Source organism: Bubalus bubalis, chromosome 13 (assembly GCF_019923935.1).
Source record: "Bubalus bubalis isolate 160015118507 breed Murrah chromosome 13, NDDB_SH_1, whole genome shotgun sequence".
Lineage (NCBI taxonomy): Eukaryota > Metazoa > Chordata > Mammalia > Artiodactyla > Bovidae > Bubalus > Bubalus bubalis.
Genome location: NC_059169.1, coordinates 18,065,706 through 18,089,909, shown reverse-complemented (window position 1 = coordinate 18,089,909; position 24,204 = coordinate 18,065,706). Strand labels below are relative to the sequence as shown.

At 38.2% G+C, this 24,204-nt stretch overlaps 2 protein-coding genes across 2 annotated transcripts in view; both read left to right on the top strand.

Annotated features, from left to right (window-relative positions):
* The window catches only part of LOC123464831 (ATP-binding cassette sub-family C member 4-like), an 891,549-nt gene that overhangs the window by 379,351 nt on the left and 487,994 nt on the right, over positions 1 to 24,204 (top strand). The gene's annotated exons all lie outside the window — the stretch shown is intronic.
* LOC102412565 (ATP-binding cassette sub-family C member 4-like) overlaps positions 1 to 24,204 on the top strand; it is a 169,597-nt gene that overhangs the window by 140,687 nt on the left and 4,706 nt on the right. Inside the window, 3 exon segments of the mRNA XM_045162457.1 lie at positions 17,547 to 17,719; positions 18,157 to 18,262; positions 22,230 to 22,364. Of these exon segments, the coding sequence (XP_045018392.1) occupies positions 17,547 to 17,719; positions 18,157 to 18,262; positions 22,230 to 22,364 (414 nt within the window).

Below are 24,204 nucleotides of genomic sequence, written 5' to 3'. Positions count from 1 at the left end.
CTCAGACGTCTTAACAGGATGTGAATTTGCTTTATGAGAGGAACCTGAGAGAAAAAGTGTTCAGGTCATGTAAGCCAGGATAGGCAAAGAAGCATTCTTGTCATCATTGTAAGGAGAGAGACCCCATCTCACTTTTCCCAATTGAGCTCAAAGCTGGTTACTTAAGCTGGCCTTTTTCAAGCCCTTTATCTCCTCAAACACAATTGCTTGAAGAGTCTCTTGTTTTGGGCCCCAGAGTAAAATCCTGCCATAGTTTAGAGTCTTGGAGGGAAGGTGGAAGAGAGTCAGAGGAAAGGGAGGAATATCACAGACCAGTCTCCTCTCTCCTGGTGACGTCATTTGTGTAAATCTAATGGAAACAGCTAAAGAAAGAGAAATTGCCTGCATGTTGCAATCTTACAAAGAATAAAAAGTTTTCTAAAAATCTGAAGTAGAATGATGATTATTCCCTGACAAGGAACTCTTACCATTGCTTAGATGGTTATTTAGTCTTTGGTCCTAAATTCCAGAGTTTTTTTTTTTTTTTTTTTTTTTTCCAGTAAAAATCTCAACTTTTTTTTTCTTTTATTCTTTTTTTTTAATTTTATTTTATTTTTAAACTTTACATAATTGTATTAGTTTTGCCAAATATCAAAATGAATCCTCCACAGGAATACATGTGTTCCCCATCCTGAACCCTCCTCCCTCCTCCCTCCCCATACCATCCCTCTGGGTCGTCCCAGTGCACCAGCCCCAAGCATCCAGTATCGTGCATCGAACCTGGACTGGCAATTCGTTTCATACATGATATTTTACATGTTTCAATTCCATTCTCCCAAATCTTCCCACCCTCTCCCTCTTCCACAGAGTCCATAAGACTGTTCTATACATCAGTGTCTCTTTTGCTGTCTCGTACACAGGGTTATTGTCACCATCTTTCTAAATTCCATATATATGTGTTAGTATACTGTATTGGTGTTTTTCTTTCTGGCTTACTTCACTCTGTATAATAGGCTCGTTTCATCCACCTCAGTAGAACTGATTCAAATGTATTCTTTTTAATGGCTGAGTAATACTCCATTGTGTATATGTACCACAGCTTTCTTATCCATTCATCTGCTGATGGACATCTAGGTTGCTTCCATGTCCTGGCTATTGTAAACAGTACTCCAATGAACATTGGTGTACATGTGTCTCTTTCCCTTCTGGTTTCCTCAGTGTGTATGCCCAGCAGTGGGATTTCTGGGTTGTGTGGCAGTTCTATTTCCAGTTTTTTAAGGAATCTCCACACTGTTCTCCATAGTGGCTGTACTAGTTTGCATTCCCACCAACAGTGTAAGAGGGTTCCCTTTTCTCCACACCCTCTCCAGCATTTATTATTTGTAGACTTTTGGATCAAAGCCATTCTGACTGGTGTGAAATGGTACCTCATAGTGGTTTTGATTTACATTTCTCTGATACTGAGTGATGTTGAGCATCTTTTCCTGTGTTTGTTAGCCATCTGTATGTCTTCTTTGGAGAAATGTCTATTTAGTTCTTTGGCCCATTTTTTGATTGGGTCATTTATTTTTCTGGAGTTGAGCTGTAGGAGTTGCTTGTATATTTTTGAGATTAGTTGTTTGTCAGTTGCTTCATTTGCTATTATTTTCTCCCATTCTGAAGGCTGCTTTTCACCTTGCTAATAGTTTCCTTTGATGTGCAGAAGCTTTTAAGGTTAATTAGGTCCCATTTGTTTATTTTTGCTTTTATTTCCAATATTCTGGGAGGTGGGTCATAGAGGATCCTGCTGTGATGTATGTCAGAGAGTGTTTTGCCTATGTTCTCCTCTAGGAGTTTTATAGTTTCTGGTCTTACGTTGAGATCTTTAATCCATTTTGAGTTTATTTTTGTGTATGATGTTAGAAAGTGTTCTAGTTTCATTCTTTTACAAGTGGTTGACCAGAGTTCCCAGCACCACTTGTTAAAGAGATTGTCTTTAATCCATTGTATATTCTTGCCTCCTTTGTCAAAGATAAGGTGTCCATATGTGTGTGGATTTATCTCTGGGCTTTCTATTTTATTCCATTGATCTATATTTCTGTCTTTGTGCCAGTACCATACTGTCTTGATAACTGTGGCTTTGTAGTAGAGCCTGAAGTCAGGTAGGTTGATTCCTCCAGTTCCATTCTTCTTTCTCAAGGTCACTTTGGCTATTCGAGGTTTTTTGTATTTCCATACAAATTGTGAAATTATTTGTTCTAGCTCTGTGAAGAATACTGTTGGTAGCTTGATAGGGATTGCATTGAATCTATAAATTGCTTTGGGTAGTATACTCATTTTCACTATATTGATTCTTCCAATCCATGAACATGGTATATGTCTCCATCTATTAGTGTCCTCTTTGATTTCTTTCACCAGTGTTTTATAGTTTTCTATATATAGGTCTTTAGTTTCTTTAGGCAGATATATTCCTAAGTATTTTATTCTTTCCGTTGCAATGGTGAATGGAATTGTTTCCTTAATTTCTCTTTCTGTTTCCTCATTATTAGTGTATAGGAATGAAAGGGATTTCTGTGTGTTGATTTTATATCCTGAAACTTTACTATAGTCATTGATTAGTTCTAGTAATTTTCTGGTGGAGTCTTTAGGGTTTTCTATGTAGAGGATCATGTCATCTGCAAATCGTGAGAGTTTTACTTCTTCTTTTCCAATTTGGATTCCTTTTATTTCTGTTTCTGCTCTGATTGCTATGGCCAAAAGTTCCAAAACTATGTTGAATAGTAATGGTGAAAGTAGGCACCCTTGTCTTGTTCCTGACTTTAGAGGAAATGCTTTCAATTTTTCACCATTGAGGATAATGTTTGCTGTGGGTTTGTCATATATAGCTTTTATTATGTTGAGGTATGTTCCTTCTATTCCTGCTTTCTGGAGAGTTTTTATCATAAATGGATGTTGAATTTTGTCAAAGGCTTTCTCTGCATCTATTGAGATAATCATATGGTTTTTATTTTTCAATTTGTTAATGTGGTGTATTACGTTGATTGATTTGTGGATATTGAAGAATCCTTGCATCCCTGGGATAAAGCCCACTTGGTCATGATGTATGATCTTTTTAATGTGTTGTTGGATTCTGATTGCTAGAATTTTGTTAAGGATTTTTGCATCTATGTTCATCAGTGATATTGGCCTGTAGTTTTCTTTTTTTGTGGGATCTTTGTCAGGTTTTGGTATTAGGGTGATGGTGGCCTCATAGAATGAGTTTGGAAGTTTACCTTCCTCTGCAATTTTCTGGAAGAGTTTGAGCAGGATAATTGTTAGCTCTTCTCTAAATTTTTGGTAGATTTCAGCTGTGAAGCCATCTGGACCTGGGCTTTTGTTTGCTGGAAGATTTTTGATTACAGTTTCAATTTCCGTACTTGTGATGGGTCTGTTAAGATTTTCTATTTCTTCCTGGTCCAGTTTTGGAAAGTTGTACTTTCCTAAGAATTTGTCCATTTCTTCCACGTTGTCCATTTTATTGGCATATAATTGTTGATAGTAGTCTCTCATGATCCTTTGTATTTCTGTGTTGTCTGTTGTGATGTCTCCATTTTCATTTCTAATTTTATTGATTTGATTTTTCTCCCTTTGTTTCTTGATGAGTCTGGCTAATGGTTTGTCAATTTTATTTATCCTTTCAAAGAACCAGCTTTTGGCTTTGTTGATTTTTGCTATGGTCTCTTTTGTTTCTTTTGCATTTATTTCTGCTCTAATTTTTAAGATTTCTTTCCTTCTACTAACCCTGGGGTCTTCATTTCTTCCTTTTGTCGTTGCTTTAGGTGTAGAGTTAGGTTATTTATTTGACTTTTTTCTTGTTTCTTGAGGTGTGTGTATATTGCTATGAACTTTCCCCTTAGGACTGCTTTTACCATGTCCCACAGGTTTTGGGTTGTTGTGTTTTCATCTTCATTCATTTCTATGCAAATTTTGATTTCTTTTTTTATTTCTTCTGTGATTTGTTGGTTATTCAGCAGCGTGTTGTTCAGCCTCCATATGTTGGAATTTTTAATAGTTTTTCTCCTGTAATTGAGATCTAATCTTACTGCATTGTGGTCAGAAAAGATGCTTGGAATGATTTCAGTTTTTTTGAATTTACCAAGGCTAGCTTTATGGCCCAGGATGTGATCTATCCTGGAGAAGATTCCATGTGCGCTTGAGAAAAAGGTGAAATTCATTGTTTTGGGATGAAATGTCCTATAGATATCAATTAGGTCTAACTGGTCTATTGTATCATTTAAAGTTTGTGTTTCCTTGTTAATTTTCTGTTTAGTTGATCTATCCATAGGTGTGAGTGGGGTCTTAAAGTCTCCCACTATTATTGTGTTATTGTTAATTTCTCCTTTCATACTTGTTAGCATTTGTCTTACATATTGCAGTGCTCCCGTGTAAATTCCAGAGTTTTAAAGGAGGCCTTAAATGTGGTTCTTGTGATTTTTCAGTTCAATTCAGTAACCATTTTGAAACATCCTGTGACCAGTGATTTTCAGTGCTTTAGAAGCATATTGGCTGCTTGCTCAACAATGTGCAAATGTAGCTCCCCTTATAATGTCTTTTTAATTTTGGATTCTACTTAGGGGTACATCTTTTTTTGATGGCCTACCATGTGTTTTCTGCATCCATTTCTCTCTTACAAGACTTAAAACTAAGAAATTGGGAAAGACGATGTGGGAGGCGCTCCAGGTGACATTCTTCTTCATGGCTGGAGTGAAGAAATATCTATATTCATTTTCCTTCTCAGGCTTTTGTGAAATGATGAGGAACAGAACAGCTCTAAGGCCAGGCAGGAATTGAACATGGTGATTCTGACCAGTTCCCGGGCACTTGTGGAAGAATCAAGTCTCCTCTTATTCCTACACGTGTGCATCCCCTTGTTCTGCCCCCTTCATTGAAAAGAGCCAGTTGGGCTCTTCTCTGCTGCTCATATTCTGCGTCCTCGCTTACTAGAGCCTTCCATAAGAAACTTAAATGGCCTGCATGAGCTTATGTACAAGATTCTCTCTTAAACACAGAAAGAAAGAAAAGAAAGAAAATCAAGTCGCTCAGTCATGTCCAACTCTTTGTGACCCCATGGACTGTAGCCTGCCAGGCTTCTCCATCCATGGGATATTCCAAGCAAGAACACTGGAGTGGGCTGCCATTTCCTTCTCCAGGGGATCTACCCAACCCAGGAATTGAACCCAGATCTCCCATATTGCAAGCAGACTCTTAACATCTGAGCCACAAGAGGAGGGATGCATTTCCAGAGTAATTTACCTGTGGCTCCTCCGAAAATAGATAAATAAGAGGAGCTATTAGTGGGTTTTAGGTCCTCCTGGCTTTGAAGTTAGTAATGAGGCTCTCTGAGGTGTTCTGTGCTGATGTACAGGTGAGAGAATGTGGGACCTGCTGGTGCAGGATCACAGAATCTCTCTCCATGGACAGAGGAGCCACAGGCCCCAGGAGCTGACTTCTCTTTGCATGTGTGGGGATGTTCATTCACACCTATTGAGAGAGTCCCCATCCCAGAATACTCTTTTACCAAATGGAGAAAATATCCTAGTTTATTCTTCAGTGCCAATGTGAAAATGGTTAATAGTTTTGCTTTGAGGCACAAATATCAACTAATCATGCTATTTGCATTTCCCAGCATCACACCATGACTGACAGTTAATTTATGTAGATCTTGATGTAAAGTTTTTCAAATAATTATATCATCATTGTGTGTGTGTGTTTAAGTAGATATTCATTACCAGGAAGGTACTTAAAAAACAAACAAACAAACAAATCTTCCTTTCTATTCTTCAGTTTCTTTCTTAATATGAAAAAGCTTCTTCAATACTACCTTCTGTTAGTGTTCAATAGTCCAGAGGATATTTTGTAGCATGCTTTGTACAGTGGAAAATTATTTTAGAGATACTATTTTGTAAATATACATTTGAAACTTTATTATTAATGATCACAGTGAATTTTGATATTTTATATTTTAATTATGTTCTATAAGCACTGAAATAAAATGAAAAGAAGTTAAGATAATAACATTCCCTATTTTGTGGGTATTTAGGAACCTCTTTTATTCACTGGAACAATGAGGAAAAATCTGGATCCCTTTAATGATCATATGGATGTGGAACTGTGGAAAGTCTTAGAAGAGGTAATTTATTAAATGTAATGTGTAAGTATGAGTATATGTGTATATACATTTTTAACACTGTGGGTAATTAAAGGGAGCTTATCAGTTTAACTGACTTTGTTTACCTCCTAGGAAAATTCTGATGACATGAGTGCACTTAAAATGTGTGTATTGATGATGGTGATGAAAACCAACAATATAATGCTTCATGTTTCTATTTTTGCTTTTCCCCTAATACTGTGAGCAACTAGATACATTATCTTGTCCTTAGCAGAACACTAAATTAGATGTTAAAGCTGTGGGATCAAATTCCACTAGTGACCTGGTGAATTAATTACCCTAATTACCCTCCAATGTTCATTTTATTCCTCTGGTCTTAGGAAACATCCATGATGTGGAGACAATAGTAGTTTTTCATTATTAACTTAAAAATGCGACAGATTATACCAATAAAATGCTATGCAGTTTCACAGGAAAGTGTTTATAAAGATAGAATATATAACTGGAATGTAATAATGATTATTTATTGGTGATTATGCCATTTTAATGCTGTAGCATGAATGCAGCTAACAGAACCCTAGAGCGTTTGCTTACTTTTTATGTGGACAGGTTCTTTCTAGAGAATTTTCTGTTATTTGTATCATGTTCCCCCTTTCCCCACTTCTTTGAATTTCCTTACCATTGAATGAAAAAAATTTTGACTATTAAGTTTCCATTGCCTTGTGTATTTTAATACAAAGTACTTTGTGTATTTTCCCTTGTTTTACAAATCAGTTCTACTGATGGCAGAAAGTCTAGATACCTAAACTGTAGACAGGCTTTTAATTTCTCATAGAACCTAACTCAGTCTTGTGCTTTTAAAAAATAAGCATGTGCATTCTTATACACTAACAATGAAAGCTCCGAGAGATTAAGAAAATAATCCCATTTACTATTGCAACAAAAAGAATAAAATACCTAAGAATAAACCCACCTAAGGAGGCAAAAGACTGTACTCAGAACACTATAGGATACTGACAAAGGAAACCAAATACAACACAACCAGATGGAGGGATATACCATGTTCTTGGGCTGGAAGAATCAATATTGTGAAAATGACTATACTACCCAAAGCAATCTACAGGTTCAGTACAATCCCTATCAGATTACCAGTGACATTTTTCATAGAATTAGAGCCCAAAATTTTACAATTTGTATGAAAACACAAAAAACCTCAAATAGTCAAAACACTCTTGAGAAAGAAAAATGAAGCTGGAGAAATCAGGTTCCCTGATTTAAGATACTGAGTTGGCCAAAAAGTTTGTTACATAAAATGTTATGGTAAAACCTAAATGAATTTTTTGGTCAACTCACTACAGAGCTGCAGTACTCTACATGTATGGCACTGGCACAAAGACAGAAACATAGATCAATGGAACAGGCTAGAGAGCCCAGAGATGAACTCACAGATAGTCACCAAATCTATGACAAAGGAGGCAAGAATGTGCAATGGAGAAAAGACGGGCTCTTCTCTTTTCAATGGAGAAAAGACAGTCTCTTCAAAAAGACAGTCTCTTCCCAGCTGCTGGGAAAACTGAACAGCTACATGTAAAAGAATGAAATTAGAATATTCCCTAATACCATATACAGAAATAAACTCTAAATGATTTAAAGACTGAATGTAAGACCAGACACTACAATTCTCTTAGAGGAAAATAGGAAAAATACTTTTTGACATGAAAAAATAACTGCTAGATGTTTTATTGATCTTTTCATTTCAGAGAAGTGTGGTGTATTTTTAAAGAAATAAAGAAATAAAGAAAAAATTTCTATTGCGCAAATCTGAGTGACTGATTGTTCGTGATGTTTTGACTTGTTGTGTGTGTCATTTAGAGTCACCCTTCCAGGGAAGCTCTGAAACCTGTAATATGTAGGCGAGCCTTGACTGTGAGCAGGCAGCTTTGGAGGTCTGACAATTTCCATCCAGTAATTCTGGTTTCTGAAGGATGTAAGCACACGGTCTTTACACACCCACACTGCTTTCCAGCAACGGTGGGGATTTTATTTTCCTAAGTTGGGCCAATTGCTTCACTTTTTCCTGCCTGAAAAGAATTACACCTCTGATTTCATTTAAGTTTGTAGTCTTTTACAGTGAAATTCTAAAGAGAAGAGGTGGGGAGATTAGTGAACCATCAAATTGAAAAAAAAAAGATAGGATGATCGGCTGATCTTGAACTCACAGGACTATTTAATTGTGAAATTATGACATCTTAAAAAAAAAAAGTACTAGTTAATTATTTTCCTATTTGTTTCCAAGTTTGAGATCTTTTTTTCATGGATTCTCAGGTAGCAAAATTAGTCTAGAATTTCAGAACATATTGTTCCATGGACAGAGGGGCAATGCTAATCTAAATTCTAAAAATGATGAGGTGGTACAAGTGGTAGATAAGACTAAGATCTACCCTTATTTAAAGTACATTTGGAGGTTTCTATAAAAAGAAATAAATATGAGTTTATTTCAAAAGTGAAGTGTGTGGTTTAGATGTATGCTTCTGGGATTGACCATGTTAGCTTTAGTGATAATGCTTGGAGAAATCATCCCATCATTGTGTTTCTCTAGGAATTGCTTCTTTATGACTGTTTTAAAGAAAACCTACCAAATCTTTCATTGAAAAACATACAAATGTGATAAAGAAATCATTCCTAGAGAAAAAGAATCTGACTCTTTGCGACCCCCTATGTAACTATACTCCGTCAGAAACATCTGTCCATGGAGTTTTCCAGACAAGAAGTACTGGAGTGGATGGCCATTTCCTATTCCAGAGAATCTTCCCAAATCAGGAATCAAACTCATGAATCTTGCATCTCCTGCACTGGCAGGAGGATTCTTTACCCCTGCACCACCTGGGAAGCCCATCACTCTAAGAGGTATCACTAAATCAGTGAGATCAATTTTTAAGTGAACTCAAAACCCTAGTTACTAGTTTATAAATGATGCCAAACTGGACATGTGAAGCCAAACTCACAGAGTTGGCCTGAGAGTGAGTAGGAGGAAACCGCTATGTTTCCTCTTTTAAAGTCCTCTAGTTCTATTTCTTCCTTCTTCCTTGGGAGAGATGGACATTCAGAAGGGATACAGTCCTGTGGATGCTGCCCATCTCATCTTGGTTATTTTTCAAAATATGCTGAAAATACATTTTTCATATACTGAAAACTAACTAACTTACTATAAACTGACAAAAGTTCATCAGAAATTAGTGCTGATTGGGGTGCAAAGGCAACTCCACAAATGTAACAGGAATGTACCTGAAAATGAAGCACTTTATCAAAGGTTAAAAGATCACAGTAGATAAAACTCTCAAAATGAATCATTGAAGTGTTGCTTCTAAAAACAAAAACAAAACAGCTTAGATTCTAGGATATGGAATTAAATATTGGTCTATTACATCAAAACTGGGAAGAAAGCACACAGTCAAATGGTCGACATTGATAGTATCTTTATTAGGACAGAAGTAGTTCATATGTCCATATAGTCAAAACTATGGTGTTTCCAGTAGTCACAGATGGATGTGAGAGTTGGACCATAAGGAAGGCTGAATTGATGCTTTTGAACTGTGGTGCTAGAGAAGACTCTTGAGAGTCCCATGGAGAGCAAGGAGACCAAACCAGGCAATCCTAAAGGAAATCAACTCTTAATGTATATTGGAAGGACTGCTGCTGAAGCTAAAGCTGCAATACTTTGGCCACCTGATGCAAAGAGCTGACTCATTGGAAAATACCCTGATGCTGGGAAATATTGAGGGCAGGAGGAGGAGAGGGAGACAGAGGATGAGATGGTTTGATGATATCATCAGCTCAATGAGCATTAGTTTGAGCAAACTCCAGGAGATGGTGAAGGACAGGGAAGCCTGGTGTGCTGCAGTCCGACAAATAGTCAGACACGACTGAGCAACTGAACAACAGCAAAATGTCTCATCACAGAGGAAAACCAAGACACAGAAATCTGGGCATCAGCAGCATGTGCATTAGCAATCACATGATTCAGTCCTTGCTGTGAGACAGTTTATGTGTCCATTTCCTGGGGCCTTATGTTTTGGTGAAGGGGCTCTCCCTTGACTTCTTTTACTGCTGGTCCTGCTCTAGTAAAACCTCTTCCCTGTCTGCTGATTACATTTCCCTGTCTCATTCTAGCCCACACCAGCCTTTCTTTTTGAAAAGTAAGAAGGTTCCACAAAATATAGAAACTATCTGACATCTATGTTGACTGCCTGTGAGGGGTGCTGGTGCCTGGTGGGTAGATACAGTACATTTAGTAGATTATTTTGAAAATGTTTAAGGTGATAGAGTGCCTTACATTTCAGTTTATTATTTTTCAATTTTGCTATATTCTATTTTTTCCCAAGTTCAAAAACAATGTGAAGTATTCTGTACTAGATTATAATTTTTTAAATTTATTTATTTTTTAATTAAAGGAAAATTGCTGTACAGAATTTTGTTGTTTTCTGTCAAACATCAGCAAGAATTAACCATAGGTACACCCATGTCCTATCCCTCCTGGACCTCACTCCCATCTTCCCCATCCCATCCTTCTAGATTGTTACAGAGCCCCTGTTTTAATTCCCTGAGTCATAGTATTATTTGATCCATTTTCCTTAAATAATAACTTTTTCAGTGCTTTCCACTGTTTAAAGTGTGATGTTATGATATCTTGGAGCCAGTTAATTGTTATAACAATACATTCCTTTTACACTTATTCTTAATAAGAAAATAGTGTTATATAAAATTATATATCTATATGAATTTATTTTCTAATTTATAGGAACAGACATGTCACACAATGAGATTCACTTATGCCTTCATTCATACAGCCAACAAATATCTTCTGAGAGCGTGTTAGACAGGCAGTGTTGCAGATTCTGGGGCTATCACAGTCATAAAGAGACAAAGTCTCTGCCCTGTTGGAGCTTAAATTCTCTTAGAGAAGATGGAAAACAAGCCTGTGCATATGTAACAAGGTCTCAATGCTGATACATGCAAAGGAAGAAAATGGAGCAGAACATGAAGAGGCACTGCTGCTGCTGCTAAGTCGCTTCAGTCGTATCCGACTCTGTGCGACCCCATAGACAGCAGCCCACCAGGCTCTGCCATCCCTGGGATTCTCCAGGCAAGAACACTGGAGTGGGTTGCCATTTCCTTCTCCAATGTATGAAAGTAGTGAAAGTGAAGTCGCTCAGTCGTGTCTGACTCTTCACAACCCCAGGGACTGCAGCCCACCAGGCTCCTCTGTCCATAGGATTTTCCAGGCAAGAGTACTGGAGTGGGTTGCCATTGCCTTCTCTGGAAGAGGTGCTAGCTGAGGGCATTACTAATATTGGGCAATATCTATTGATCTGTTATAAATTCTACATGTACTGATTCATTTTATACTCTATCAATGTTAGGAGGTGGTTATTGTTGTTCAGTTGCCCAGTTGTGTCCGACTCTTTGCTACCCCATGGACTGCAGCACGCCAGGCCTTCCTGGCCCTCACCATCTCCTGGAGTTTGCCCAAGTTCATGTTCATTGCATCAGTGAAGCCATTCAGCCTTGTCATCCTCTGACACTCTCTTCTCCTTCTGCTCTCAATCTTTCCTAGCATCAGGGACTTTTCCAGTGAGTTGTCTGATGGCCAGAAGACTGGAGCTTCATCTTCAGCATCGGTTCTTCCAGTAAATATTCAGGCTTTATCTCCCTTAAGATTGACGGGTTTGATCTCCTTGCTATCCAAGGGACTTTCAGAAATCTTCTCCAGCACCACTCGAAGGAATCAATTCTTTCTCATTCTGCCTTCTTTGTGGTCCAGTTCTCACAACCATATGTGACCACTGGGAAGACCATAGCCTTCACTATATGGACCTTGGTTGGCACAGTAATGTCTCTGCTTTTCAACACACTGTCTAGGTTTGTCATCATTTTCCAGCCAAGAAGCAATCATCTTCTGATTTCATGGGTGCAGTCACCATCTGTAGTGATTTTGGAGCCAAAGAAGGGGAAATCTGTCACTACTTCCACTTTTTCCCCTTCTATTTGCCATGCAGTAATGGGGTGCGATGCCATGATCTTAGTTTGTTTTTTTTTTTTTCCTTTTTTTAGTATTTAGTCTTAAGCCTACTCTTTCACTCTCTTCCTTCACCCTCATCAAGAGGCTCTTTAGTTCTTCTTCACTTTCTGTCATTAGAGTGGTATTATCTGCATATCTGAGGTTATTGATGTTTCTCTAGCCTGTCTTGATTCAGGCTTATAACTTATCCAGCCCGGCATTTCTCATGATTTGCTCAGCATATAGGTTAAACAAACAGGGTGACAACAGACAGCCCTGTCGTACTCATTTCTTTATCTTGAACCAATCAGTTGTTCCATACAGGGTTCTAACTGTTGCTTCTTGACCCACATACAGGCTTCTCAGGAGACAGGTAAGATGGTTTGATATTCCCACCTCTCTAAGAGCTTTCCACAGTTTGTCATAATCTACACAGTCAAAGACTTGAGCATAGTTGATGAAACAAAGATAAATGTTTCTGTGAAATTCCCTTGCTTCCTCTATAATCCAGTGAATGTTGGCAATTTGATCTCTAGTTCCTCTTCCTTTTCTAAACCCATCTTAGACATCTGGAAGTTCTTGATTCACATAATGCTGAAGCCTAGCATGGATGATTTTAAACATGACCTTACCAGCTTGGGAACTGAGTACAATTGATGGCTGGCACATTCTTGGTACTACCCTTCTTGGGAATTAGGATGAGGATTGACCTTTTTCAGTCCTGTGGCCACTGCTGAGTCTTACAGATTTGCCAACATAATGAATGCAAAATCTTGATGGCATCGTCCTTTAGGGATTTGAATAGTTCTTCTGGAATTTCATTGCGTCCATTAGCTTTATTAACAGCAGTGCTTCTTAAGGCCCATTTGACTTTGCACTCCAGAATGTCTGGATCTGGGTGACTAACCACACCATTGTAGTAATCCAGTTCACTAAGATTTTTTTTATATATATAGTTCTTTGGTGTATTCTTTCCACCTATTCTTGATCTCTTCAGCATTTACTAGGTCTCTGCCATTTTTATCCTTTATTGTGATCATCTTTGGGCACAATGCTCCCTTGATGTTTCCAGTTTTCCTGAAAACATCTCTAGTCTTTCCTCTTTTGTTGTTTTCTTGTGTTATTAAGCTTTGTTCATTGAAGAAGGCCTTCTTATCTCTCCTACCTATTCTTCAAAGCTCTCTGTTTAATCTGATGTACCTTTCCCTCTCTCCCTTGTTTTTCACCTCTTTTTGTTCTGCTATTCAGAAAGCCTCCTCAGATAACCACTTTGCCTTCTTGCTTTTCTTTTTCTTTGGGATGGTTTGTTTGCCACCTCCTGCACAATATTATGTACCTCTGTCAATAGTTCTTCAGGCACACTGTTATCTAGATCTAGTCCCTTGAATCTATTTGTTATCTCTACTGCAAATTCGTACAGGATTTGATTTAAGTCATAACTGGCTGGCTAGTGTTTTTCATGGTTTTCTTTAGTTTAAGCCTGAATTTTGCTATGGGAGGTTGGTGATCTGAGCCACAGTCAGCTCCCAGTCTTGTTTTTGCTGATTGTATACAGCTTCTCCATCTTCCGCTACAAAGAATGTAATCATTTTGATTTCAGTATTGACCATTTGGTGATGCCCATGTGTAAAGTTGTCTCTTGTGTTGTTGAAAAAGAGTATTTTTTATGACTAGTGCATTCTCTTGGCAGAATTCAGTCAACCTTTGCCTGCTTCATTTTGTTCTCCCAGGCCAAACTTGCCTGTTACTCAAGGTATATTTTGACTTCCTACTTTTGCGTTCCAATCTCTGATGATGAATAGAATATCTTTTTTAGGTGTTAGTTCTAGGAGGTCTTCTAGGTCTTCCCAGAACTGATCAACTTCAGCTTTTTCAACTTTAGTAGTAGAGACATAGACTTTGATTACTGTGATGTTGAATGGCTTGCCTTGAAAACAAACTGAGATCATTCTTTCATTTTTAGGTTGCACCCAAATACTGTGTTTCAGACTTTTGTTGATTATGAGGGTTACTTTGTGTCTTCTATGGGATTCTTGCCCACAATAGTAAATATAATGGCTATTTGAATTCAATTCGCCCATTCCCAACCATTTTAGTTCGCTGATTCCTAGGATGTCATTGTTTATTCTTACCATCTCCTGCTTGACCATGTCTGATTTTCCTTGATTCATGGACCTAACATTTCAGGCTCCTATACAATACTGTTCTTTGCACCATTTTATTTTACTTTCATCAACAGACACATCAACAACTGAGCATTATATTTGCTTTGGCCAAGCTGCTTCATTCATTCTGGGGCTATTGGTAATTCTTCTCCACTCTTCCCCAGTAGCATACTGGAAGCATTAGTAATAATGGGCAATATCTATTGATCTGCTGTAAATTCTACATGTACTGATTTATTTTGTACTCTATCAATGTTATGAGGTACCCACCTTTATAATTATGATATTATAGTCTGAGAATTTAGGCAGCTAAGGCAGAGTAAGTTTAGTAACTTGCCCAGTTGGCAGAGCTAGGTAGGATTTATGCCCAGGCTGCCTGGCTTTAATCCTCCTTTTTTTTTTTTTTTTTTTTTTTTTTTGCTGTGCTAGTTCTTCATTGCTGCTTGCAGACTTTCTCTGCTGCTGCTGCTGCTTAGTCACTTCAGTCGTGTCTGACTCTGTGTGACCCCATGGACTGCAGCCCACCAGGCTTCTCTGTCCATGTGATTCTCCAGGCAAGAACACTGGAGTGGGTTGCCATTTCCTTCTCCAATGCATGAAAGTGGAAAGTGAAAGTGAAGTCGCTCAGTCATGTCTGACTCTTAGTGACCCTGTGGACTGCAGCCTACCAGGATCCTCCATCCATGGGATTTTCCAGGCAACAGTACTAGAGTGGGATGCCATTGCCTTCTCCCAGACTTTCTCCAGTTGCAGCAAATGGACTATCTCTTTATTGCAGTGCATGGGCTTCTCATTGCCATGGCTTCCCTTGTTGAGGCACTTTAGCTCTAGAGACACAGGCTTCAGTAGTTGCGACATGCAGGCTCTGTGGTTGAGGCTTTTGGGCTTTAGAATGTGGCCTCATTAGTTGTGGCACATGGATTTACTTACTCCATTCCATGTGGGATCTTCCTGAACCAGGGATCGAACCCATGTTCCCTGCATTGGCAGGTGGATTCTTAAGCACTGGACCACCAGGGAAGTACCAAGCCTCCAATTTTTTGTTTTAAAAATTTCAAATTACAGGAACATGAAAGGAATAATATGATGAACACATATACACCTTCACCTGGATTCATCAGCTATTATGTCTTCCTGTTTTTTCTTCCTCTCTTTTAAAAATCTATATTTTGATGAATTGTTTGTAAGTTGAAGAAATGTTTATTTAAAAGTTAGAATCACTTTTTTAAAATTTTATTTTATTTTTAACTTTACAATATTGTATTGGTTTTGCCATATATCAATATGAATCCACCACAGGTATACACATATTCCCCATCCTGAACCCTCCTCCCTCCTCCCTCCCCATACCATCCCTCTGAGTTGTCCCAGTGCACCAGCCCCAAGCATCCAGTATCATTCATCAAACCTGGACTGGCGACTCGTTTCATATATGATATTATTCATGTTTCAGTGCCATTCTCCCAAATCATCCCACCCTCTCCCTCTCCCACAGAGTCCACAAGACTGTTCTATACATCAGTGTCTCTTTTGCTGTCTCATATACAGGGTTATTGTTACCATCTTTCTGAATTCCATATATATGTGTTAGTATACTGTATTAGTGTTTTTCTTTCTGGCTTTAAACATATAAATATATACCTTGTGAGAACAGGACATTCTCTTATATGTCCTAATACAGTTAGCTCAATCAATAAATTTAATAGTAATATTACACTGTTATCCAGGATGTTTTCAGATTCACTAGTTATAATTCCTAGTTATTTTTGTTTACCCCTTCTACTATCCTTTTTCCCATTTTAATACTTAATTATAACTTGATTTTATGATTACACTACAGAAAACCTTTATATTCGTATATTCTCATAGCCATCCCTGATTTATAAATGAAAACAGAGTCTCAGAAAACATCATTTTCTGAAAACATTTCCTCTAACAACCCTTTTTCCTCATAAAGTGGATATGGACAAAATCGAAGGAAAGTAGAAAACCAAATTAGTGATGAGATGTCATCCAAGTCAGGGGCAAGTGTGAGTCAAAATGTGTCTTAAGAAAGTCCAACGACTTGTACCACAGTCCAAGTCTTACCCTTTAGATTGTGTGTACTTCTCAGGATAATGCTGCATAACAATACCATATTTAATTCTAACTCAGAATTTCCCTTTCTTGGGATTGGACTCCATCAATAGCACAATTCAGGTTTGCATTCATAGATGTGTTCCATCATTTAAGATACCTGAAAATAAAAAAATGAAAATACTCCTCACTAACTCTTGGTGTGTTGTTATCTGACATTATAATGTGTCAGATAACTTATCGGCCATCACTCATCAATCTGTTGGTCTCTTAATTTGAAGTGTATTTTGTCTTTATTCTTCAAGTATAGCCTGAGTTTGGTTCATGCTCTATAATATTTTTCCAAAATAAATATTTATTTAATTGACCCCTACCACCAAACGTACTTTTCAAGTATCTGCCATAGTCAAAAATTTGTTTTTCCTCTAATAAGTACAATTTTATGAAGATAGATTAATATAAACATCACCTATATCCATATTCTGGGGGAAATAAGGTGTTGTGTCTTATTTTCATATAATGAGTTTTCATATGAAACTCAGTGAATGAGTTTTCATTCACTCCAAGACATTTATGACACTGAGGAAAATGCACTTGATTGGTCCCCTATTTATAGAATTAAACTTGGGAAAGAGTTGTTATCAAAATAGGCTCCAGTTACCATTGTTTGAATTTGCATATTGTAAACTTAACCAAATGATAAAGTGTTGGTAAGATTATATCTTCAGAGAAAAAGACTTACTGTAAATATTTTTAAAGTTTTTCTTTAGTGTACCAACTCCTATGCAAAATGTACTTTGGGAAACTTGACTCAACCATAAAGATCATTTTAACTTTTCTGTTGAAACCACACTGGGAGAAATGGCTTCATTTTTTGAGAGACTTCCTTAACTAATCCCTAGGCAGGGTTTCTGGTGTATATCCTGTAGCAGGGATGGAGGACACTGAGATCTTTCTGTCCTTAGTTGACTCCACCATTTTTCTCAGTGAATGCTCATTGGAAAGAGCTCTTCCCATCACCCTGGTTGTACATGCAATATGTGTAAGAAGTCCTGAGGACATCAAAGCTCTAATGTCTAAGAGGTTTGTCTACTTTAGTAATAGTTTACTTAGGAAAAAGTCATTCTTTCTGTACCTACAGGTGCAACTTAAAGATGCCATTGAAGGTCTTCCTGGTAAAATGAATGCTGAATTAACAGAATCTGGATTAAACTTGAGTTCTGGACAGAGACAATTGGTGTGTCTTGCTAGGGCTATCCTCAGAGAAAATCGGATATTGATTATTGACAAAGCCACATCAAATGTGGATCCAAGGTATGGAGCTGAGACCAGGAAACCTTGAATCTGACTTGTCAGTGTGGTAAATGGAAAACATTTAGTGATGCTTAGAAATGTTTCTAAGTGCTCTCTTAGTCCAATGGATATCTTTTGATAATATCAATTCCAGAAAACAAAGGAAAAACCAAGACATTTTGTATGGCATTAATGTTGTTATGAGGCATCCTGAGAGAGCTATATTCCTAAATCCAGCTCCTTATAGTTTCAAGCAATTTTGAGGGAAGATTCTTTTCCATCATTTTATGAAAAAGAGTAAATTTCTAAATAGATTTTTATACTTAGTTTTTTAGGAACAAGATTATATGTTAACATACTGATTTTTAGAAACATTATAAAAATATCATATATTTTTAAGTCTTAAGTCTGCTTGTCATGTCTTTACTGAACTATATCAACTTTTTTTTTTAATATAGAACTGATGAGTAAATACAAAAAAAAATTCATGAGAAATTTGCCCAGTGTACTGTGCTAACCATCACACACAAGTTGAGCAATGTCATTTACTGTTCACGGATAATGGTAAGACCCTCACCATTTTAGCTTTTTTCATTTATGTTAAGTTTTTCAGCATATCCATCCTTGTAAAACTTGATAGGAACCTCCAGTAATTTAATTTTCTCTTAGTTTCTCCTCTCATTCCTGAAAATTGTTGTTCAGTCTCTCAGTTTTGTCCTACTCTTTGCGACCCCCTGGACTTTGGCATGCCAGGCCTCTCTTTCCTTCACTATGTCCCATAGTTTGTTCAAATTCATGTCTATTGAGTCAGTAATTCCATCCAAACATCTCATCCTCTGTCATCCCCTCCCCCTCCTGCCTTCAAACTTTCCCAGCATCAGTGTCTTTTCCAATGAGTAGGCTCCTCACATCAGGTGGTCAATCTATTGGAGCTTAAACTTCAGCAGCAGTCATTCCAATGAATATTCAGGGTTAATTTCCTTTAGGATTTACTGGTTTTATCTTCTTGAAGTCCAAGGGACTCTCAAGAGTCTTCTCTAACACCACAGTTCAAAAGCATCAATTCTTCAGCACTCTGCTTTATTTATGGTCCAATTCTCACATCCGTATTTGACTACTGGTAAAACCATGTATTTGACTATATGGACCTTTGTCAGTAAAGTAATGTCTCTGCTTTTTAATATGCTGTCTAGGTTGGTCATAGCTTTTCTTCCAAGGAGCAAGTGTCTTTTAATTTCCTGACTGCAGTCATAGTGTGCAGTGATTTTGGAGCCCAAGAAAATAAAAGCTGTCACTATGTCCATTGTTTCTCCATCTATTTGCTATGACGTGTAGGATTGGATGCCATGATCTTAGTCTTTTGAATGTTGAGTTTTAAGCCAGCTTTTTCACTTTTCTCTTTCACCTTCATCAAGAGGTTTTTAGTTCCTCTTTGCTTTCTGCTATTAGGGTGGTGTCATCTGTGTCATATCTGTGGTTATTGATATTTCTCCCAGCAATCTTGATTCCAGCTTGTGCTTCATGCAGCCCAGCATTTTGCATGATGTACTCTGCATATAAGTTAAATAAGTAGGGTGACAATATACAGCCTTGACATGCTCCTTTCCCAATTTTTAACCTTATTAGTATTGTTTGCTTTAGAAATACAGACGTACCTTGTTTTATTGCACTTCCCAGAACTGCATTTTTTACAACTCGAGAGCTTATCATGACCCTGCGTTGAAGTCTATGGGCATCATTTTCCCAACAGTGTTTGCTCATTCCATGTCTCTGTCTCACCTTTTGGTAATTCTCACTATATGTCAAACTTTTCCACAATCGTTATAGCTGCTCTATAATTCTAGTTACTCTATAATTTCGCAAACTATGGAAAATTCTTAAAGAGATAGGAATACTAGACCACCTTACCTGCCTCATGAGAAATCTGTATGCAGGTCAAAAAGCAACAGTTAGAACTGGACATGGAACAACAGACTGGTTCCAAATAGGAAAAGTAGTATTTCAAGGCTGTATATTGTCACCCTGCTTATTTAACTTATATGCAGAGTACATCATGAGAAATGCTGGGCTGGAAGAAGAACAAGCTGGAATCAAGATTGCCGGGAGAAATATCGATAACCTCAGATATGCATATGACACCACACTTACGGCAGAAAGTGAAGAAGAACTAAAAAGCCTCTTGATGAAAGTGAAAGAGGAGAGTGAAAAAGTTGGCTTAAAACTCAACATTCAGAAAATTAAAATCATGGCATCTGATCCCATTACTTCATGGCAAATAGATAGGGAAGAGTGAAAACAGTAACAGAATTGTTGGGCTCCAAAATCACTGCAAATGGTGATTGCAGCCATGAAATTAAAAGACGCTTGCTCTTTGGAGGAAAAGCTATGGCCAACCTAGACAGCATATTAAAAAGCAGAGACATTACTTTACCAACAAAGGTCCACCTAGTCAAAGTTATGGTTTTTCCAGTACTCATGTATGGATGTGAAAGTTGGACTATAAAGAAAGCAGAGTGCTGAAGAATGGATGCTTTTGAACTATGATGTTGGAGAAGACTCTTGAGAGTCCCCAGGACTTCAAGGAGATCCAACCAATCCATCCTAAAGGAAATCAGTCCTGAATATTAGTTAGAAGGACTGATGCTGAAGCTGAAACTCCAATACTTTGGCCACCTGATGTGAAGAACTGACTCATTGGAAAAGACCATGATGTTGGGAAAGATTGAAGGCCGGAGAAGAAGAGGATAGCAGAGGATGACATGATTGGATGGCATCACCGACTTGCTGGACATGAGTTTGAGTAAACTCTGGGAGTTGGTGATGGTCAGGGAGGGCTGGCGTGCTGCAGTCCATGGGGTTGAAAAGAGTTGGACACAACTGAGTGACTGAACTGAGACAGATTCAAGTATTTTTGAACTCTTTAGAGAAAGCTGCCCTTAGCAATGATTCACAGTAGTAAACAAAAGATTAACAGGAAAATGGCCTTTATGCCACTTAATAAATGTTTCCAATTAAATACAAAGGATGAAATTAGCTGCAGTATCTAGATGTGGAAAAACAACCCATGTCTTGTTTAGAGTTCCAGCATATTCTCTTCTTTTTTAAAAAATTAATCTTATTTATTATTTTTTCCTTGTGCTGGGTCTTCCTTGCTGTGTGGTCTTTTCTCTAGTTGCAGTGAGTGGGAGCTACTCTTCATTGCAGTATGCAGTCTTCTCATTGCATGGCTTCTCTTGCTGCAGAACACAGGCTCTATGTATGTGGGCTCAGAAGTTGTGGCTCCCAGGCTCTAGAGCATAGGCTCTATAGTTGTGGAGCATGGTCTTAGTTGCTCTGTGACATGTGGGATCTTCTTGGACCATGGATCAAATTCATGACTCCTGCAATGGTAGGCAGATTCTTTTACCACTGAGCCACCAGGCAAGCCCATCCAGCATATTCTTTTAAGATACATTTACTCTAAATATGACCTAAATGAATTAAATACCACTGAACATCAAAACTATTTTTAAAGTTGTATCATTTGGGCCGGTTGTTTCAGACACCTTTTTCCCCTCCAGAACCATTAACCAAAGTCACTAGTAAGCAGAAAGAGTTGACAGCTCCTTCCTCTCTCTTTCAGTTTCAAATTAGCAGACTTACTAATGAGCAATAAAAGGGGTAAAAGGCAGGCAGCTGAGGAAAGAAAGGGGAAGAAAGATAATTTGTGAAAACAGATTCAGATCCTAGGCAGTTCAGGTTGGGCTAGCCCTGTGTGCTCTGCAGGCCGTTATCACTGAATTTGAAACTCAATTTCTTAACTGCATCTTTAGCCTTATCCAAAGAGAAAACTGTTTTTTAGAAATTTCTTCTGTGCAGAGCAGTCCTGCAAAAGCTGCTTATGTACCAGATCTTTCTGCGAGGCTTTCACTTGGAAAAATAAACTACACCACATCCAACTGCAAGAAGCATCTCAACCTCTCAAACAAGGGATTCTGCTCCTCTTAGCAGCTGACATAATCCAGGACCCTAAAGAAGTCCCAGAAGCACTTACTCTTTTCCTCAAATATTGCTTGAATTTCCAAATCAACTTGGCCATTAATTTGTTGTCAGGGCACTGCCCTTTCATTTGTATGACATCAACCTACTTTTTAGATAAATGGACTTTGATTTTCTTGAATCAAGTTATTTTCCAACTCTGTGTGTCTGTATAAATTGCTTGAAAGCTCAGAGCCTGAGAGTTAAGAGCACTAGGTAAAGATAATAACACCAAATGCCCTGGGCAGAATGTAAGATGCTACAGAGTGCCAGTAATCCTAGTCTAAAACTTTTGTTTTCTTCCTTTCCTATAATATTATAATATTAAATGGTCAGCTTAGGCTTTTGCCTAGTAAAACAAGGTAATCGAGCCATTTAAACACCAGCCAGTCCTACCATCTAAACAGATTCTTTCTATTCTCCTTGTGCTGCCTCTTTTTGAAATACTGTCTGAGTTATAATATGTTACTGAGAAACCTTGTGCACTAATGGGTTTGTTTCTGCTGATTAACAGGTTTTGGATTCAGGGAGACTGGAAGAACATGATGAACCATTTGTTTTGCTGCAAAATAGAGACAGCCTGTTTTACAAGATGGCGCAACAACTGGGCGAGGCGGAGGCTGCTGCCCTCACTGAAAGGGCAAAACAGGTGAGCCTGCTGCAGGAAGTTATAATTAAAGTTCATCTCCAGGGTTCATCCTTCACATGAGTTCCACCAGGGGTCTTATAACAAGCACTCTGTGCCCTTATAAGCCTCCAGAGAGGAAGCTTCATGACTTGGTCTTAACAACACATGGCAGATAGAAGGCAGGTCTGCTGAGAATCTGCAGCATTGCTGTGAGTGGGGTCAGGATGTGTGCTCTTCTGTGTGACCACACCTGTGTCTGAGAGAGAGATGTCAAATTGGACTTTCCACATTTTGGACCCTGGATTCAGATTCTCATAGAGAACAGAGCACTCATTTTGCAGACCCTTTACGTTCATTCTGATTGCTGTCAAAGAATATCTAGGAAATTTGAGAGTTTAAGGAAAATTTTGGAATATTTTGGTTCTAGAAAGATCTTCCAGGGAAAGGTGTAGGCCTGTTCTGTTTTCTAATCTGTAAAGAAAATGCCAACCCAATACTGTCACGTTCTCCCTAATTCTTTGTTGTTTAGAATTAGGTCCATTTGCCTCCCATGCTTCCTCTACCTTCTAGAAGATGTAATTGTCATCAGGACAAATCAAGAACTTACAATAGCTTCACACTGTAGTCTGAATGATGCTTGAAGGTTTACAAAGCACTTTCACAGAGATGAGGTGTATGAAGCACTAAGCTCTGTGCATGGGTAACATTCAGGTCACATGACATCTTCCTAACAATGGTGAGATGGTAACTGAGGTCTGGTTTAGGAGACTTAGCCATTGTCATACAGCCATCTGTAATTTGAAACAAGGTGGGAGTGGGAATAGGGTTGATGAGAAGATGGAGGGAGAGAAGGAAGGTCTGGTGTTCTTGCCCCTTATCATTTGTGGCTTGGGAGGGGATGAGGCTTCCAACTGCCTGTGGTGAGGTTTCCCATTGAAAATTTATCTCTGTTAAATTATGGATATATTTTCCCTTTTCATATTTTTCTGCATTTCCTAGATTTTCATTTGTAAGAAGAAGTTTACTAAAATATTTCTTAAAGAAAACATGTCCCAATATCTTAAGTACTTCTATATGAAAACTTTATATGAATTGTTGTCTAAGTTCCCTCTATCACTGTCTCATCTCAGTCCTCCTTAGAAATGAGGAAATGCCGAGCAGGACCTTCCACTGTTCACAGGTAGGAAATTGCCTGGGTTGCAGAGCTGGCTGAAGAGGTGGCAGAATTGGAGTTCATACTTAGGCTTAGGGACAAGGAAGTCTGTGTTCTGAACTTTTCATAAGTACTTATATTGTGTGCAAATGTTGAGAAGCTGAACAAAGAACTCTGTGTTTTTCTGCCTGAAATTCACAAAGTGCTTTCATCTACTAGAGTATCTCCCAGTCAGAGCTTCCCTCCTGAGACCAAGAGACCCAGGAACCTCCCAAACCCTTTTGCTCTTTTGACCTCATGCATTTCACACCAAAAAGAGTTGTACCCACCTATGTGTCAAAGTCTTCATTTAGAAACTATATTATCATTATATATTATTAAGCCATTGAGTAATGAGAAATAGATCACAGAACTTTAGATAGGTCCAGATATCATAAGATAATAGGATTCAACGCCCTCATTTTATAGGTGCGGAAACTAAGGCCCTTTAGAAGGAAGGTTCAGTTCAGTTCAGTCGCTCAGTCGTGTGCAACTCTTTGTGATCCCATGAATCACAGCACGCCAGGCCTCCCTGTCCATCACCATTTCCCAGAGTTCACTCAAACTCACATCCATCGAGTTGGTGATGCCATCCAGCCATCTCATTCTCTGTCGTCCCCTTCTCCTCCTGCCCCCTATCCCTCCCAGCATCAGAGTCTTTTCCAATGA